The sequence below is a fragment of the Podarcis bocagei genome (genome assembly GCF_964188305.1).
Source record: "Podarcis bocagei genome assembly, chromosome: 15".
Lineage (NCBI taxonomy): Eukaryota > Metazoa > Chordata > Lepidosauria > Squamata > Lacertidae > Podarcis > Podarcis bocagei.
Window position 1 is genome coordinate 23,071,894 of NC_138141.1, and position 19,112 is coordinate 23,091,005.

At 45.7% G+C, this 19,112-nt stretch overlaps 1 protein-coding gene across 1 annotated transcript; it reads left to right on the forward strand.

The window, feature by feature from the left end:
• The first annotated feature begins 620 nt into the window (after positions 1 to 620).
• Positions 621 to 13,885, forward strand: LOC308574654 (TLC domain-containing protein 5-like). Its single transcript, XM_081172763.1, has 3 exons — positions 621 to 863; positions 4,436 to 4,634; positions 9,507 to 13,885. Exons 2-3 carry the CDS (start codon positions 4,439 to 4,441, stop codon positions 10,043 to 10,045), a joined length of 735 nt encoding a protein of 244 aa, XP_081028889.1. The 5' UTR covers positions 621 to 863; positions 4,436 to 4,438; the 3' UTR covers positions 10,046 to 13,885.
• The last annotated feature ends 5,227 nt before the right edge of the window (positions 13,886 to 19,112 follow it).

Genomic DNA, 19,112 nt, shown 5'->3' on the forward strand with positions numbered 1-19,112 from the left:
TTTACCTTCCCACCACAGTGATACCTATTTATCTACTTACACTGGTGTGCTTTCAAACTGCTGGGTTAGCATGCGCTGGGAGAGAGCAACAGGAGCTCAATCCGTCGCAGGGATTTGAACCGCTGACCTTCCAATCGGCAAGCGCAAGGGGCTCAGTAGTTTAGACCACAGTGCCACCCGTCTGGCATGGCGTTCCTTGTGAGAACAGGATGCTGGGCTAGATGGGCCACTGGTGGATGCAGAAGGCTCATCTCCTGGCCTTATGTGGCCCCACTCTGGCACTGGATATGTCGCCATTATGACTAGTAGCCACTGACAGCCACCTTCCCATTGGGACACCATCTGATCTGGGGCCACACCTGCAAAGCATACGCAAAACCATTTGGTAAGTATAATGACCCTAATCTCATTCCAAAGAGCCCAGAGAGGAGGAGGAGGAGGAGGAGGAGGACTATTCTCTTCCTAACAGCCAATTGTCCTCACCAACCAGCACTTTTTCACTCAGGTCCTTCTGAAGTATAATCACAAAAGAATCTGGTTTTACTTGCCCAGCAACAGACGTAGTAAGCCTGTCATAAAAAGGAAATGTGAAGGACCAGCAGTCATAATAAGCCAACCAGCCCTCAACTGGAAGGTTATAAGAGACCGGGGAGCCCAGTGACTCATAATGCACATGGGGGAATTGGCCTCCATGCTACTGGGACCAGGAAGTTAAAACTGCTTCCTGAGTTTCTGTGCGAGCTCTGCGAGCCCTTTGAGACAAATACAGTCCTTCGTTCAGCAAGAAGTTACAGAGGAGGCCACTGGCTGTTTGCTGGACTGCTGGTGGAGTCACAGCCATTCCTGTTTCAAGGAACTTGTTTGTGAGTACCTGGTGGGAATCGTGCCCCTGTAACTTTCATTTTCCTTGTAGGGGTGGTGAACTCACCAGGGGCTAAGTAGCAGAAGGAGGTGAGGAAAGAGTAGGGAAAAAATACCTGGAAAACACACAGATTATACGGAGCTGTTTGCTAGCTCATTGATCTTCATGTCCTACCAGAGATTGGTCTTATTTATGTGTAAACATTTTTATATTCCACCTTCTCACAAAGCATCAGGGCACCGCACAGCAAAATTACTGGGTTCTTGTTTTGGTTTTTGTTGTGTATTTTGTGTTTTCATCGTGTGTTTTTATCTTGTGAACTGCCCTGAGACCTACGGGTATAGGCCGGTATACAAATTTTAGTGAGGATGATGATGATGATAAGCTTTTAAGATGACTGTCTACTCAAGATCATTTTAAACAAGTGTGTAGGCCTGTTGGCATTAAACAGTCTTCAAGAGAGACCTGGAAGTCAAAAGTGAGGGTGCCTGTCATATCTCTGCTGCTAGAAACTTAGGGGACCAGAACCATTAAGGTTGTGTACACATTACTGGCCTAAAACACAGCTGGGTCATTCTTTTTCTCTATTTGGAATAAAGCTGGCTTGAGGGGGAAACGCATCAAAATGCAGCATTTCCTAAGAAATGAAAGGATACATAGAGGAAGGGCTTTTTTTCAGTCAGAGCTCATCGGAGCTCAGTTCTGGCACCACTTAGGTGGGCACCATTGCCATTCTAAGAGAATGAGGGAGAAGTTCGTGGTGAGCTCTGGCCCCTCTTCCTCAAGAAAACTAAAACTGCATACAGGGTAGATATGGATTGTGCCTAAAGTCGTGTTTACACTGCATCCCAAACCAGCACTGGAGTGTGTACTCAGACCAAATGCCCAACTCCTAGTTCATAGAAACCCCTTTCCCAGCCCAAATTTGACAACTGTGATTACAAGGGTGAGCCACTAGATGGTGTCTCTTGCAACTCCATCCATTTTGAAATTGTCAATGAGCAGAAGGCTCACTTGATTCCCCCGGTTGGGGTCTTGTTTCCTTTGCTTATTCAGTTTTGCGCCAGGGTTGCAGTCCTCCCCATGCTCCACCCACAGCTTTGTCAACTGCTGTAGAAAACTCAGATAAAGGAAAATGCCTTTCTGTAAAAGAGTAAAAAGAAAAAGAAAGGTAAAGAACCCCTGGATGGTTAATTCCAGTCAAATTAGACTATGGGGTGTGGCACTCCTCTCTGCTTTCAGATGTCAAGGGAGCCAGCATTTGTCCACAGACAGCTTTTCCAGGTCATGTGGCCAGCATGACTAAATCACTTCCAGCTCACAGGACTCCATTATGAGTGCCAGAGTGCATGGAAATGATGTTTACCTTCCCACAGCAGCAGTACCTGTTTATCTACTTGCACTGGTATGCTTTTGACCGCTAGGTTGGCAAGAGCAGGGACAGGGATCCGCCGAGTGGATTTGAACTGCTAACTTTACAATTGGCAAGCCCAAGAAACTCAGTGGTTTACACTACGGTGCCACCCACGTACCCTATAAAAGAGTAATGGATAGGGCTGATCGCCTTGATAATGTTCGCAGTATAGGCTCTGAGTTTGTGTTTGTGTAACCCTGGTTAAAGGTGATGAGTGTGATGACACCAAGCAGCTGTTGGAGAGGGCAAGCAAAAGTTGGATTTAGTTTCCCCAGTTTCTCCCTCTTTCTCCAAACAGCTCCAGGGAACTTTTACTCATATTTTAACAGTGATTGTGCACAGGAAGTCAAGTCCTGGGGAAATATGCACGGAGTCCATCCTCTTGTCATTCTTCAGCTGATCAAAAATTATGTAGGGATGTTTTTAAGTGGTTGACCTAATTAAGTAACCACTTGAATGGCCGTCCCTTTACATATTGAAACAGGCCATTGTTTTGTGGAACCTGTATAGCAAGTTTCCCTTAAGCAAGAGAGCAGTTGGGATTTCTTAAAGCACAGCAGGTGCCCCCTGCTCCATACCCTACTTAAAGGGAAGAAGTCCACCTTTAAGATTTCCACTGCATTTTTGAAACAAATAATGTGCAAGGCAGGGCTATGTAGAAACAGGGTCAGCCAGCCCAAGAGACAGTCTGAAGCAGCTGCCTCGAGCGACAGAATCCCACGAGGCAGTGCCCCCATGGAAACCCCACCTCCCCTGCCACTGGAGATCTTACAGAAAGCCACTGCCGCTGCACAACTTTGGTAAGCCGAGCTTCCACTGAGAAGGGGCAGCACCTTCTCATTTTGCCTCAGGCAGCGAAGCAGGACAGGCTGCCCCTGTTTGTGTGTCTCCAGAAAAAGGCAGCATTTGGTCCTGGAGGCAGTAATCAACATCTTGAGAATCTCTGCTTTAAAAAATCAGGGCAAGTTTCTAGCCCTTATGGCTGAGTCAGAATGCGTCAAAGTACATGGTCAGCTTGGGCTGGAATCTGGACATGGCAAGGTTGACTCAACATTTCCAGCAATCAGGGGACAGAGATCAGTGTCCTGAGGAACTACCATCCCCTAACAAAATCAGAATTGTGCAAAATAATATGAATCACATGATAACATGAAATGGAAGCGTATTTACATAACTTCTGTTAATATGCATAATTCCTACAGCTCTCAGAATTCAGGTTATTTGGTGTGGAATTTTTGGGCAATGTGGGCCATCTGCTTACACAAGGCACTGATATGACTGGGATGAACTCTGTGTTTTTCCTGCCTGAGCTCTACATTCTTTTGCTTGCACAAACGACCAGGGTTTGTTTCACAGGGCCAGTGACTTTCCAGATTTTAAAGCTAGGCTTTAAAAATAAAATAAAGGCAGAATAAAGTTTAACCATGTCAAAGCCTGCAGCTAGGGATGCCACAAATATCTGTGATTTTCCACGCCCACCATCATAGCTGCTTATTTGCTATTGCAAATACAGTGTCTGAACAGGCAACAGCAGGTTTCAGCATTCAGAATATTATTGTTGCAATCATAGGAATGTCTGAAACTACTGTGTACCAAATCAATCCATCTAGCTCCATATTATCTGCACTGACTGGCAGTGGCTTCCCAGGGTTTCCCCCCAGGCAGGGGTCTCTCCCAGCCCTCCCTGGAGATGCCAGGGATTGAACCTGAGACCTTCTGCAGGCAAAGCAGATGCTCTACCACTGAGCTACAGCCCTTCCCTTAAGACATAGGAAGCTGCCTTATATACTGAGTCAAACTATTGGTCAATCCCAATATTTGCAAGTTCGTCCGAGGTCACAATCAGAAATCATGCAAGCCAATATGCTTGGTATTCACTGCAATTGTTCTTGGTCTCTGAACTTTACACAAATAATTATTTTCTGCACTGGTTCTGACCTTTCTCCCATCAACTGAAATTAATTAATTACATAAGTTTCAACAATGGCAGATAGTGAGATGCATAATGTTGATTTTAGCAGAAGCCGAACTTGAGCAGAGTGGAAACAGCGCTGATTGCAATGAAACCGCAACAGGACAGAAGTCGTCACTTCCTTAAGTCCCCAGTTGTAACTGACTTAATCCATACCTTTCTCTCCCCACTCTTTTTTGGCTACAAGATTATGATCGTCATCATTCTGCAAGTTATCTGCAGCCTTGTGCTCTGGCTGTCACTCTACGGCGGCTTCTTGTACCAGAACAAGCATCGCAGCCACGAATGGAGCTGCCGGCTGGTCACCCTTTTGCATGGGCTAATTGTCACCTTCTTCTCCGGCTACATCGCTTTGATTGACGGGCCCTGGCCTTTGACTCATGCAGGTACGCAGAGGTGGTTCATCCTCAAGGGGGTTGTCAGAGGTAACAGAGGGTCAAATGTGGGTGCAGTTGCTCTGCTCACCCACCACGGCTAAACCTCTGCCTGCTGTCCCATCCTCATCCCAAAAGCACACCTCCGCTGTGACATTATTCATCCACCCATCCATTCATTCCATTTACATCTCATCTTTCCTCCACCTCCTCACTTTATCCTCACAACAACCCTTTGAGAGGTACGTTAGGCTGAGAGACTGTGACTGGCCCAAGAACGCCCTGTGAGCTTCATGGATGAGCAGGAATGAATGAATGAATGAATGAATGATCTCCTGGGTCCTAGTCCAACCCTCTAACCACTACACCATTGGCTGAGAGTATGATTTGCAACCCCAATTGCTCCTAGAGATCTGAAGGCCCAGGGAAAAAAACATCCCAGGAAAAATAGGGTGGAGAATTCCATTTCCCTGCCATTTTTTCCAGTTTCTTCCCCAACTTCTTTTATTATGAACTTAGAGAAAATTGGGATATGGGGCATTTTTTAAATTTGTTTTTTCTGTGGGGGGGTGGGGGTAGGAGGCGGATTCCAGGCATTCACATCTCTATTGTTCACTGAGTACAAATAATGCCATGTAGCACTTATATAAAGCGCTTTGGGATGTTCAAAGAGCTTCACTTGTAACTTGTACAATGACCCCGAAAGGTAGGTCTGTATCATCATCCTCATTTTCTATCCAGGAGAAGCTGAGCTGCAGTTCAGTGCTGGAGCATCTGCTATGCACAGAAATGGCCCCAGATTTAATCCCCAGTGGCATCACGGGGTAGGGCTGGGAATGTGCCCCTGCCCAGGACCCTGGAGAGCTGCTGCTGTAGAGACAATACTGAGCCACATGGAGGAACAGTCTGACTCAGAATAAGCCATTCTCTGCATTGAGAGCAGTGGCTTGGCTAAGACATTCCAACTAGCATCTTCCTGATTTGTAGCTCAGACCCTTGACTCCCATTTGTCCTTGCTTCCCCTAACCCAGGTTCCCACCATTCTGATCTCCACCTGATGTCTTATTCCTGCACTTTATCGTCTACTCCCGGCTCCATCCACTTCGCCGCTTCCATTCCTGCCTCGCCTTCCATCCAGCTCACTTGAGTCTTCTTGCCTCACTCCTCTACCCTGTCATAATTGTTCTTTCCTCTGGTACACACAAACTTCGCCCCTCTGTCCCGGATCAGCCGATTGAAGGAGAACAGGAGACCACATTCCTAGACACCAGCTTTCTGCAACCTGGTGCCCTCCTCCAGCTCTTTTGGACTATAATTCCCATCAGCACCAGCCAGCACGACGGTGCCAACTTGGACTGGTGAGAGTTGTAGTCCCAAACATCTGGAAGGCACCTGGTTGTGGAAAGCTGATGGCCTGGGAGGAAACTTCATTGAACTTGTTGGGCCTTACTTCTGAGTAGACATGCCAAAAACTGGCCTGTAAATTCTGCAAAATGAAGAAATGCATTACCCCATTTATAGTTGCAGATTGCGGCGTTCCCCATGCCCCCACCCCCTGCAGAATTTCTGCTTCCTACAACTCTCAGCTTTTGTTGCTGGGATTTTATCCACCTCTTCTTCTTTTTAACAGCAAGGTTCTAGTACTTTTGAAATGATATTTGAATTATATAAATAATATCTCCATAGAATGTGGACTTATCTGTTTCAAGCAGAGAGTCCATGTTGCTGGATAGGGTCCATTATTTCATCCTCTGTGCCCACAATGATTCTCTACGCTCCCTTACACAACTAAAAATGTACACTGGATTTATTTTGAACTATGACTTGCTAGCGCTCATCTTCAGAACTTGTCACAAGTGCTAGAATATGGAAGCGAATGAAAAAAGGAAGTACCTCTGGCCATGTGCAGAGGGTCCCATCTTAGCACTGAGCCCCTCCACTTCTCTGAATATCTGGGGAAAGGGGGTCAGAGTTTCCAGGTTGGAAGCCTTGGTATACAGGTAAACTGTGACCTTCTAACACCTTCCTTTGAAAACAAAACATTATTATGCCCCTACTTTTACTTTTTCAGTCATTTGTTGTACTTTATACATTACTTGCATGTCATTCCCATTCTGTTTTCAGTTCACAATAATCCTATGAGGTAGGACATCCTATGAGTGATAATGACCGACTAAGCAGGGACCTGAACTCGGGTCTCTGCTAAAATCCAGCAAACTGCTTGCTACCCTGCATGGCCACTGGTTACGCTGATTGATTACCATAATGTCTGCATGGTCTGGGAACAAATCAGACTTGCCCTGTAATGACATCACAATCTCTGCAATTTCCGAAGCGTGGGTCCTGATGGCAGTTCCTAAGATGCTTCAGGAAAGGTCAACTGTTATCTGAGATCTCCAGTTTATTTTTGCTGGAGGTTCAGTGGCCAAAAAAAGGGTGAATTGCTAGCCTCAGAATTTATTATTATTATTAAGACAGACAGACAGAAAGACAGATAGGTAGATAATAAGCAAGTACAACAATTCCCAAGAACCTTATGCAGTATTATACCTGAAGGAGCGTCTCCATCCCCATCGTTCTGCCCAGACACTGAGGTCCAGCTCTGAGGGCCTTCTGGTGGTTCCCTCACTGTGAGAAGTGAGGTTACAGGGAACCAGGCAGAGGGCCTTCTTGGTAGTGGCGCCCACCCTGTGGAATACCCTCCCATCAGATGTCAAGGAAATAAACAACTGTCTGACTTTTAGAAGACATCTGAAGGCAGCCCTGTTTAGGGAAGTTTTTAATGTCTGATGTTTTATCGTGTTTTTAATGTTCTGTTGAGAACTGCCCAGGGTGGTTTGTGAAACCCAGCCAGATGGGTGGAGTATAAATAATAATATTATATTATTATTATTATTATTATTATTATTATTATTATTATTATTTAGATATCATATCCTTGGTGGTGGTTGCAATTGCTTACTAGTCCTGAGCATGTTAGTGCACACTGCCAACATGATTTCAAGCTTTCACCCATAACAATGAGGACTAGAACTTTAACAGTGACCCCCAAATGGTGGTGCTTCCGCTACCCTGCTGTCAGATGACCCACCATCTTTTGCCACTTTCCTTCTTTGCCCTTGCCTTTCGCTCCTCTGTTTCACTTGGAACAAATTCACGCCTGAATGTCATCTCCCCTTGCTGTGTCCTCGCAAGCCCTCGCTTGCATTTAGTTCAGCTCCTGATCGCCAGGATTAGGTCTTTATAACTGTTTCACGAGGCACCTGTTGTCCTTGTGGGAGTATCTAAAAATTCCTCCGAGCCTGCTCCTACTCTAAGCCATTTGGCTGAATGACATCTGAGCTACTGACACCAGCTGCAAATCCCCTTTTCTCCACTTGTGTAATTACTGCTAGGGTGATCAGGGGGCCCAGGGCACCATCTGGGCAAAGGCACAAAATGGGCATCAAATATACTACAGTGGTACCTCAGAAGTCGAACGGAATCCGTCCCAGAAGTCCGTTCAACTTCCAAGATGTTTGGAAACCAAGGTGCAGCTTCTGATTGGCTGCAGGAAGTTCCTGCAGCCAATCAGAAGCTGTGGAAGCCCCACTGGACGTTCGAGTTCCAAAGAAAGTTTGCAAACCGGAACACTCCCGGGTTTGCGGCTTTCGGGAGCCAAAACATTTGACTCGCAAGGCATTTGGGATCCAAGGTACGACTGTATTGTATAATAATGCTAACTGTGTTGATTTTTCAGTGTAGCATAACCAGGCATGCTTTTGTAGCTGATGAAAAACCAGACGTCAGCCTATTCCAAGGCTTAGTATGAGCAGCAGGCCAAGCCAGAAGGGCAACGATGCAGCTTCTTATTAGTTCCCTGCCTACGGTGCAATGCTGAAAGCTGCCAAGGCTGTAGTGGAGAATTAAATGAAGGGCGTGCAGCATCAGGAGCTGCACCACCAGCAGACTTCCTGGCAGAAGAGCTTCCAGGCAGGAGCAGTCTATCTGAGTAATGAGAATTCTCAGTGGCCTTGAAAACCCACAGCAATTTGCCCCAATGCCACTTAGGAACTTAGGAAACTGCCTCCCACATATCTTTTGGTCCATCCTGTATTGTCTATTCTGACTGGCAACGGCTCTCCAAGAATTCAGACTCAGGGGTCTCTCTCAGCCTGACCTGGAGAGGCCACTGAATTATGACTCCCCCCCCCCCCCGAGCATGTGGGAGAGAAGCTATTAAAAACTGAGAAGTTGTTCTGGGAATAGTTATGGAGTACTGTATCTCACAGAACCAAGGCTTGAGTTTTGCATGCATGCAACACACACACACTTCAATACCAGATTTCCTGTTTTAGAATCTGACCTCTGGATGCATAAACATGATAGTTGATATCATTCCCAAATACTCTTTTCAGGGTAAGTTTCTCTTTTGAATTTTGGTGATGGAGAGGATCAAAAAGGCATGGGAATAGGTCTGGGACATCAAATGGCAAAAGCATTGGATTTTCAGTGTGTAAAATGTGTTTTTTGTTGCAGTCGTACCTCAGAAGTCGAACAGAATTCGTTCCAGAAATCTGTTCGACTTCCAAAATGTCCAGAAACCAAAGCTCGGCTTCTGATTGGCAGCAGGAAGCTCCTGCAGCCAATCAGAAGCCATGGAAGCCCTGTCGGCCGTTCGGCTTCCAAAGAACGTTCGCAAACCAGAACAGAAGTGAGCTTCTGGGTTTGCAGCGTTCGGAAGCCAAAACATCTGAGTACCAAGATGTTTGACAACTGTATTTTAAAGAGCAGTTTATCATTTCAAGCAACGTTAGATTTGCACCCTATGGTCCCTTCCAACTCTGCAATTCTGAGATTCTAGGATGGCAAACTCAGTCGACCCTTTTTTTCTCGTCTTTCCAGGCTACCCCAACACGGCTCTCCAGGTCTGCCTGATGTGCTTGTCGCTGGGATATTTCCTCTTCGACTTGAGCTGGTGCATTTATTTCAAGAGCGAAGGCAACCTGATGCTCTCCCACCACATGCTCAGCGTCAGCGGCCTGGCTTTCGTGCTGATGATTGGCAAGTCTGCCACCGAGATCAACGCCGTCGTCTTCGTGAGCGAGATCACCAACCCTTTGCTGCAACTACGCTGGTTCCTACGGGAGATGGGGCGCTATCACAACCTCCTTGGGGATGTGGTGGATTACCTTTTCGTATTTCTCTTCCTGGGGCTGCGCATCGCCGGTGGAGCATGGATTGTACAGTCGGTGATGACTTCGCCCAACACCATCTGGATGCTGAGGGGTGGCGTCCTGGCAATGTATGTGGTCTCCTGGGCATTTATGCTTGATATCCTCAATTTTGCCAGGAGGAAAACAACGAAGAAATATTTTGCTTGGAAGAACGAAAAAACGAAAGAAAAGCTTCCCATTGAAAATGGACATCTGCCGAAATGCTGACTTTGACTTCCCAATGGGCTGTTGTGCAATAATCGAGCAATAAGCAAACGGAACCTGGATAGCTCAGTTGGTTAGAGCGTGGTGCCCATAACGCCAAGGTTGCAGGTTCGATCCCCATATGGGACAGCTGCATTGCAGGGGGTTGGACTAAATGACCCTTGGGTTCCTACTCAACTCTACAATTCTATGCTCTTATGAAGTAGGAAGCATCTTTTATGGACAGGAAACTGTCAAGGTGCTTCACATAAGAAAAGCTGGATTGGGAGGAACCAAGGAACCGCTGACCTCCAGAGCTCGTTCCAAAGATGAGGGATCTTTAGGGCCAGACATGAATCATGTTTGGAAAGATGGGTGGATATTCACCTCGAAGGAAACTGGGCAGAAAATGCCAGTGCTGGAGGAAGGACTAAACCACAAATCCTGCAGGCCAGTGGCCTGTAGGGGAAACAGGGCATTGCCCAACCAACCTCAATCTGACCTCAGCCAGTCCTCACTTGTCCTACCTTTTTTCTTACAACCACTGCGGGAGCTGGCACTGGCTATGGGTTCTTCCTCCTTCGTCTCATTGGTGCCTTTGCAGAACTTATCAAAGAAGAAGATGGAGACAAAACCTGAATTACCTCTGCCTCTTACTGGCTTCAACTCTGCCTGTTACTGACCTCCACGCCAAGGATGGTTGCAGACTCTCTGAAGCAAGGATCTGGCTTCTTCCAGCTGCTCCACACTGCCAAAGCCCATCCAGCTGGATTTCACAGTCTACAACTTCCTTTAAATTGAGATACTGGAGGGTTCTCCCTGGCTCCACCAACAAGATCTCCATACATGCTCCAAGCCTATGGATCCTGACTGCCATGCAAGCCTCTGACAGTCTCTTGACTCGGCGGCCTAGGCTATCTCAAGAGGAAATGGCAGACATCAAATCTTGGACCACCTTGCAGTGGTGTAACATGGGTTGCAAGCACCCGGGGCCGTGTGGAAGGGTGGGTGGGAGGGAAACAGATGGAGTACATATGTTCATTCAACTACTTAACAGTGTCCACGTCACCTAAGAGATTGCAGCCACAGACTTAAGAAAAGAAGAGTTGTTCCAATGTCTGGAGAGGTCACTTCCTGGTTCAACAGAGCCCAGTGATGGAAGTATGCACCTGTATTGAGGCAGCACCGGGTGTTAAAATTTTGTGCTCCTAACAATTTTGCACCCGGGGCAACTGCCCCATGGTCCTCCCATGCTATGCCACTGCCATTGTGCTGCTCTTGGCAATCAGACTGGGTTTTTTACAGCCTGCCAGCTTGATTACCAGAGATTTACCAGGAATCTTTAGCTGTGATCTATGCTAGAATGGACGAGGCCAGCAGTGAAGTAGGAATAATTTGAAATTTGCCTGCATCTGAAAAAATGCCCATTTGCAGCTGAACTTATTTCCAAACCCAGAAGCAGCACTTCCCTTCCCCTTGAAGCAGATATTCCCTTGTTGTAGTGCACTCAAAGTGGCCATGGCAGATGTTTTCTCTTGGCAATACAAACCTAAGAGCTGTGACAATTGTGCAGACTCCTTGCTCCCGTTCCTAAACAGGCATCAGCATGGGGTCGGAAGACTGCTCCAGCTGTCACAAGTGTTATTTTTTGCACCGCAGTTAAAAGCTGCTACTGCTCCCTCCCTGCGATGTCAAGGCAAATGCTGGTGCTTCTCATCACGGAATTTCCAAGCAACGATTTTCAGAAAGAACAGATAAAGAGGTTACAGGTTGCCCTGTCGGTTTCCACATGGTGCTTTTCACGGGAAGGGTTTTTATACCGTGCCGTGTCCTGATTCTGCCATCCAGAACTCTCTCCGGTGCTCAGGGGGATAATTTGTGCTAATCTTCCTGTGCTCCAGAAAACTGCCCTTGATCTCCCAGGGGCGGCGGCGTCTCTCTGGCTACACAGGAGGCTTGCCTGCAGCTCAGACTTCGGTGTGGCTATGAAGCCTACTCACTTCTCAAGAATGCCTGCTTTGGGTTTGTGAAATGGAGACACACACACACACCTGAAAAGCTGCTGGCATTTCCCCTTGACTCCGGCAGTCCAAGTGTGTATGCACACATATGCATTCATGTGTATATAGAGAGAAGGCAAAAAGTTGCAGTCTTATGGCGGCTTAGCGGTAAGTGGAGATGAGGGATAAATCCAATTCTGTTTGCAACAACATGTCAAGCAAATCACAGCCATTCTTCGAAATTTGGACTTGTCTGAACTTTGCAATGTAGCCTAGCTAAGTAAACTATACCCCCAAAAAATGCATATACTGGGATAAAGTGTGCATCAGAACGCATCTATTGGTGAAAATAGCATACAGCATTGAACTATGTCGGGGGAAATGGTATTGCAAAAATGTGTCAATTAGGCAAAATTGCATACAAAAGTTTGAATATTCGGAGAACTCTGCACTAAAAATGCTGCCGAATTTTCGTGACTACTTTTTTTTTTAATGTAAGCTGATATGGAAATGTGGAGGACTGAATTTAGGAATGGAAAAATGAGAAACTGCAACTGACATATTTGCCCATCCCTACTAATAAGTAAGCTCTACTGAACTGAATATGGGACTTCCTTCTGCATAGACATTATAGAATTGTGTGATAAGGAAATATCTACCTTGCCCTACAGGAGATTTACAGCACAAGGATATGCACGTCTACACAAAGTAAACACCACCTAGCTTAATGGGACTTACTCCTAAGTGGGCAGGAGCAGGATTGCAGCCATAAACTGCATTAATCAACATATTTATGTGCTTATTTGATTACCTCCTATCCCCCCCCCATTTGACACCTCTGGATTGACACCACCATCAATAAACCATTTGGGTACAGTGAAGAGATCTCATATACTGAAAAGTCTTCAAATTGTTGATTCAGACAGGCCATAAGGTTGAATCAACACTTGAATTCTTCAAAAAAAAATAAAATCAAGAGAAGCTATACCACTAGTCAAACCCAACAAACACATATGCCACCACCAAATCATCCCAAAGGAACTATATTTAGGTGTAATGCTGAAAGCTGCTTAGCTGCCTCATAGCTAACCTAAAAAATAAATGGTGGCTTATATAGAATGCCACAACTCCCAGCCATGAGAACAGAGGACAATCCCAGCTTTCTTGAGTCCTGTCTTCCACCTCTTAGCTCCAGCAGGGCTGGATCTGATTCCTGGCTGGTGTGTTAGTTACAAGCAACTATATAAGGAAACATTCCCCAGCCAGGGAGGGGTGGCCTCTAGGTGTTCTGGACTACAATTCCCATCAGCCCCAGGATCATCATACAGCCATGTTGGCTGATAGGAATTGTAGTCTTGAAATCTGGACAGCACCAAGTTGGAGAAGGCCAATACAATATCTCCATTTTTATCCAACAATCAAATTTTTCATCTTGTCCCAAATATCCCATTCAAGCGAATGAGTCTTCAGCTCAGTTTCACCATGTGGATGGCAGTAGTACTTGCCGACAATAGAAAATTATTTAGGGGGGGTGGGGAATCAGAACACGTCATATACTTTGTCTTGGACAATCCTGTAAAGTAGGCCAGTATTATAATTCCCAAATTGCAGGTGGAGACTGAGAGGGCAATGTGGAGACTGAGAGAGACCCCAAAATGTCCATGGGGGGTGGGGCTTTCCTAGTTCATAGCTCTCGAGCTGTGATTCTGAGCACACTTCCATGGGATAAAACAAGCCAAGGAGCTGACCGAAATGTGACCTTCTTCATTGAGAGCAGTGTCTCTCTCGCGATGTACAAATCAATGTTCTTTTTTTGTATTTATTTATTTATTTTCTGAAAAAAATAAAATTTATTGGATTTTTACATGCAATAATAAATGAGCAGCGTAACGCCTCCACCACCCAACCCTAAAACAGGGATCAAGTTGTACATTGACATGAGCAATTCTTATCGATTCATGGCAATTATTCAAATGGGCGGTATCGTAATGTCTCAGGAACAGCACAAACATTGTTTTATCTGTTACAGGCAGTTGTTCCCCAGGAAAAATACTGCTTTGGAGAGTGCATCTTTAAGACCTAGTTTCATCTGTGTATTGAATAAACGGCTACGCTACTGCATAAAATTTGTCCGGTATTTATTACCGGGAGCATGGCGATAGAACTCCCTCCTAGCTGAAATTAGAGACGCCTTTTCTCTCTCGAGCTTCAGATCTTTCCATTTCAGCAGACATTTTAAGGATTTGTTTCCCTCATTTTTATCATTAATTCTAACTGATTTTAACCTTCGTACGCTTTTCGTCATTTTTGTGTACTCCGCTGATAGAGATGCCAGCAATTAAGCACTAGGACTTGCTGATCAGAAGGTCGGCAGTTCGAATCCCCGCAACGAGGTGAGCTCCCGTTGCTCTGTCCCAGCTCCTGCCAACCTAGCAGTTCAAAAGCACGTCAAAGTGCAAGTAGATAAATAGGTACCGCTCTGGCGGGAAGGTAAACGGGGTTTACATGCGCTGCTCTGGTTCGCCAGAAGCGGCTTAGTCATGTTGGCCATATGACCCAGAAGCTGTATGCCAGCTCCCTTGGCCAATAAAGCGAGATGAGCGCCCCAACCTGAGTCGGCCACGACTGGACCTAATGGTCAGGGGTCCCTTTACCTTTACCTTTAACGACCTTCAATCAATGAATCAATCCCTTTTGAGTTATCAGTTATTTTCTCAGCAATAGCCCACGAAAGGTGCTTCATAGAATTGTAGAGTTGGAAGGAACCACGAGAGTCATCTAGTCCAACCCCCTGCAATGCAGGGATCTTTTCCCCAATGTAGGACTCGAACCCAGAACCCTGAAGTTATTAAAAGAATAGTCAATAAATCCTTAGTCCTCATATCAACATTTAGGCCTTTGAAAAGGGACAGTGAAAACAACTGGGGTGAGATATCTATGGTCCCTTGAATTGTTTTGGATACTTTGGAGGACACCAGTCCCCCAAATGCCTTTAATAATGCTAAAAAATGCATTTATTGATCTTTTTCTGCTTAAAGCCATTTTACAAATGATGGCTGCTCACTTGAAGCAGTCTCCTCCTATACATGCCTACTCAGGTGTATGTTAGTCACGCAGAATTCCGTGGGAGTTGCTCCCAGTTAACATTTTATTTATCTGTTTCATTTGGGAGCATTTAATAAGCATTGCACAATGTAAAAACCAAAACAGTATCATTAAAATACCAGCAAAACTGTAGTATAAAAGCAGAGGGAAACAAGTAAAACAGGATTTCTAAAACATAAAACAGGGTCCTTGATCTCCCCATCCCCAATAATTCTTTACTGAAACTTTTCCATCATGCAATACAATAAAACACAAACTAATCTAAATGAAAACAAAAAAGAGTGAAGTAAATGCAAAGCCCTCTCTCAAAGGTATATCTTAATCCTTGTCTCACCTGGAAGCTTCCCTTCCTTCTCCCAACCTCCCACCCTGGGAGATCTTTTCTTCCCAGCCTCTCATACAGGGTCCTTGATCTTATGGGTCAAGGAAAGCCTAGGCGAAAAGAGAAGTCTTTACAAGACCAGTTGCTGGAGACCGCAGGAGGGAAGAGTGCTCTTGGGTTCGAATCCTACCTGTGGGTTTCCTATAGGTATCTGGTTGGCCACTGTGAGAACAGGATGCCAGACTAGGTGGACTAGATCCAGCAGGGCTCTTCTTAAGACATCTGAAACCATTGATGGTTGCAGCCTCACCTGTACAGCCTCACAGTACAGGGGCAAGTGAATAATAATAATAATAATAATAATAATAATAATAATAATAATAATAATAATTTATTTATACCTTGCCCTCCCCAGCCAGAGCTGGGCTCAGTGCGGCTAACACCAGTATAATAATAATAATAATAATAATAATAATAATAATAATAATAATAAAACCAATTTAAAATGCAGGTTAAAATATAATTTAAAATGCAGCTTCATTTTAATAGTAGCCCATAGATCAAAACCATAAGGGGAGGGAAACATAAGGTTCAGACTGAGTCCAAACCAAAGGCCAGGCAGAACAGCTCTGTCTTGCAGGCCCTGTGGAAAGATGTCAAGTCCCGCAGGGCCCTGGTCTCTTGTGACAGAGCGTTCCACCAAGTCGGGGCCAGTACTGAAAAGGCCCTGGCCCTAGTTGAGACCAACCTAACCACCTTGTGACTTGGGACTTCCAAGGTGTTGTCATTTGTGGACCTTGTGGACCTCTGTGGGGCATACCAGGAGAGGCGGTCCCGCAGGTACGTGCACATTTTGAGGCCACACAGCTATTAGATTTGACAGTGTGTGGTGTCATTAGCAGAATACAGTTGATCCTTCATGTCTATACTGATGGGCAGTGAATGTGCTTAGATGTGCAGCCTCAAAAGGTGCTTCACACTTTTTTTAAGAATGTTTCTTGCTGCTTCTGGAAAACACCTTTACCTGCTCACTTTCCTCGCACTGAGTTCCACATGGAGCTCTGTTGCCCACCAGAACTCGACAGAAAACAGGACTGAACTCCTTGCTGATGAATGGGAAGCTCAGTCCGAATTGCTCAGTGCCTCTTGCCCCCGTTAGGTTTGCTTTGACAGGTGGATGGGCTGCCCAACTGTCAATCACCTGATGTTATTATTCTGTCATATGATTGGCATACAGGCGGCAGTGTTCGAAACTACCATTGTTCTAGGCGCAGTTTCTGAGCTCTGGGCGCAGTACTGCACCTATGATTTTCGATTAAAACTGCCGAGTGGAAGGAAAGAAGGACCTTTTTCTGCCTCCTCACTTCCAGCTACTCTCTGAAGACTGGAGAAGAGGCCCTCTTAAGAGTATTAGGGGGTGGGCAGGGGAAGGACAAGACCATGTGAAAAATGAACACAATATTTTAGCTGCAGTTCATTCATTTTCAGCTTTGTATTTTTGTTCTAAAAAAAGAGCGCCTAGACATTCTGTTGTTGCACCCATAACCTAGGGTCAAAGTTGGCGTGCGGGGTGGGGAGGAGATAAATATTTTGTGGGAAAATGCCGTATCTGGAAATTAGTGAGGAAGAGGGAGAAAGGGGAGAAAGGCCCAAATTACTCCCCTACTCCAAATGGCAAAGAGTGATATTTCTTGCAGCAAGCAATTAGCCATCCACTAAGTATGTAAAGGAACACGGGTGGCACTGTAGGTTAAACCACAGAGCCTAGGGCTTGCCGATCAGAAGGTTGGCGGTTCAAATCCCCACGACGGGGTGAGCTCCCGTTGCTCGGTCCCTGCTCCTGCCAACCTAGCAGTTCGAAAGCACGTCAAAGTGCAAGTAGATAAATAGGTACCGCTCTGGTGGGAAGGTAAACTGCGTTTCCATGTGCTGCTCTGGTTCGCCAGAAGCGGCTTAGTCATGCTGGCCACATGACCCGGAAGCTGTACGCCAGCTCCCTTGGCCAATAAAGCGAGATGAGCGCCGCAACCCCAGAGTCGGTCACAACTGGACCTAATGGTCAGGGGTCCCTTTACCTTTAAGTATGTAAATCTGCGAATACAGAGGCAGATCAAATTTTAGTGATTTGTCATGATTCATGGGTGGCTTAAACAACAGGAAGTCCTTGATGATATGCCTTAAGGGCATTAATTGACAGCAAAGTAAACAATAGAGGTACTCTTAAAATCAAGGGCAATTCGAGGTTCACAAAACTAGAATGGCAAAACTAGCAACACCAACGACAATCCAAGGTTACCACTGTTGCAAAGGCTGTGAGTAAACACAGTGTTTATCGCTAGTTAAGCTACATGAGGGGACTTCACTTTTGTTGTAGGATATAATATGTATCTCCTAAGAGGAGTGCTGCTATTCAGGATTTCAGCCACACACACACACACATCCCACTTTCCCCGCAATCAACCAACACTTTCAGGAAAGGCTCAAGTGGAAGAAAGCGATGCTTGTTTGCTTTGTTGGATGTACAAAACAATCATGCACAAAATGGCTTAATTTATTTGTGTTCAGAAGAGCAACTGGTCATGTCAAAGTTATGCATGACTGGGCCATCAGGACTGGAGAGATCATCATCCGACCTGACTCACGGTGTGATAATTACTAGACTAGGCAGAGCCATAAGCAAACATGTAATCAACACTGGCCTTTTAATGAAAGCATAGAATTCAGAGGTCCATGGAACCAAAATGTTGTGTTTGATCGAAGAGCCTTCTGGGGCCATCAGCCCAGAAAGGTCCTCCCCACCTCAATTACCCTGTAGCGTTGTTCCTAAATGACTTGCTATGGGCTGCTTCATACAGCATCAGAAGATTTTCCTACCTACCTACCTACCCACCCACTTTTTTACCAGTATTTTCCACTCTGTAGGTGGAAAATGTGGCATGGCAGTGTGGGAGAGAGACGCTTGTAGGCTGCATAAACACTATAACTATAACTTTAAATTTATTTACTTATTTATTTGATTTATATCCCACCTTTCCCCCAGAAGGCATACATGGCTTTTCCTGTCTCCCCACTTTATCCTCACAACAACCCTGTGAGGTAGGTTAGGTGAAGAGACAGTGACAGGCCCAAGGTCACCTAGTGAGCTTCACAGCTGAGTGGGGATTTGAACCCTGGGCTCCCAGGTCCTAGTCTGACACGCTAACCACTATGCCACAGTGATGTATCTGTTGGTCCACCCCTTGTGGCTGGTGCTGATGGGAGTTGTAGTCCGAGAGTTCTGGGTGACACCAGATTGGGGAAGGATTCCTGAGTTCCGAGCATGAGAACTTGTGGCCCTCCATCAGCCTCAGCCAAAAAGGCAAATTGTCAGGGATGATGGGAGATGCAGCCAAGCAACATCAGAAAGTCCACAGATTCCCCACTCCTGTTCCCAGGTTATATCTAGGCCAAGCATAGGCAAACTCTGGCCCTCCAGATGTTTGGGGCTACAATTCCCATCATTCCTAGCTAACAGGACCAGTGGTCAGGGATGACGGGAATTGTAGTCCCAAACCTCTGGAGGGCTGGAGTTTGCCTATCTAGGCCAATACTCCAACCATGAAACCACTTAAGCACCTTCAACACACTTTCCCTCAAAGGATTCTGGGCACTGTAGTATGCAAGT

Coding starts and splice junctions, on each gene's coding strand:
- LOC308574654 (XM_081172763.1), top strand. CDS start 4,439: ATGATCGTCATCATTCTGCAAGTTATCTGCAGCCTTGTGCTCTGGCTG. Junction 4,635..9,506: donor CTGGCCTTTGACTCATGCAG/GTACGCAGAGGT, acceptor TCGTCTTTCCAG/GCTACCCCAACACGGCTCTC.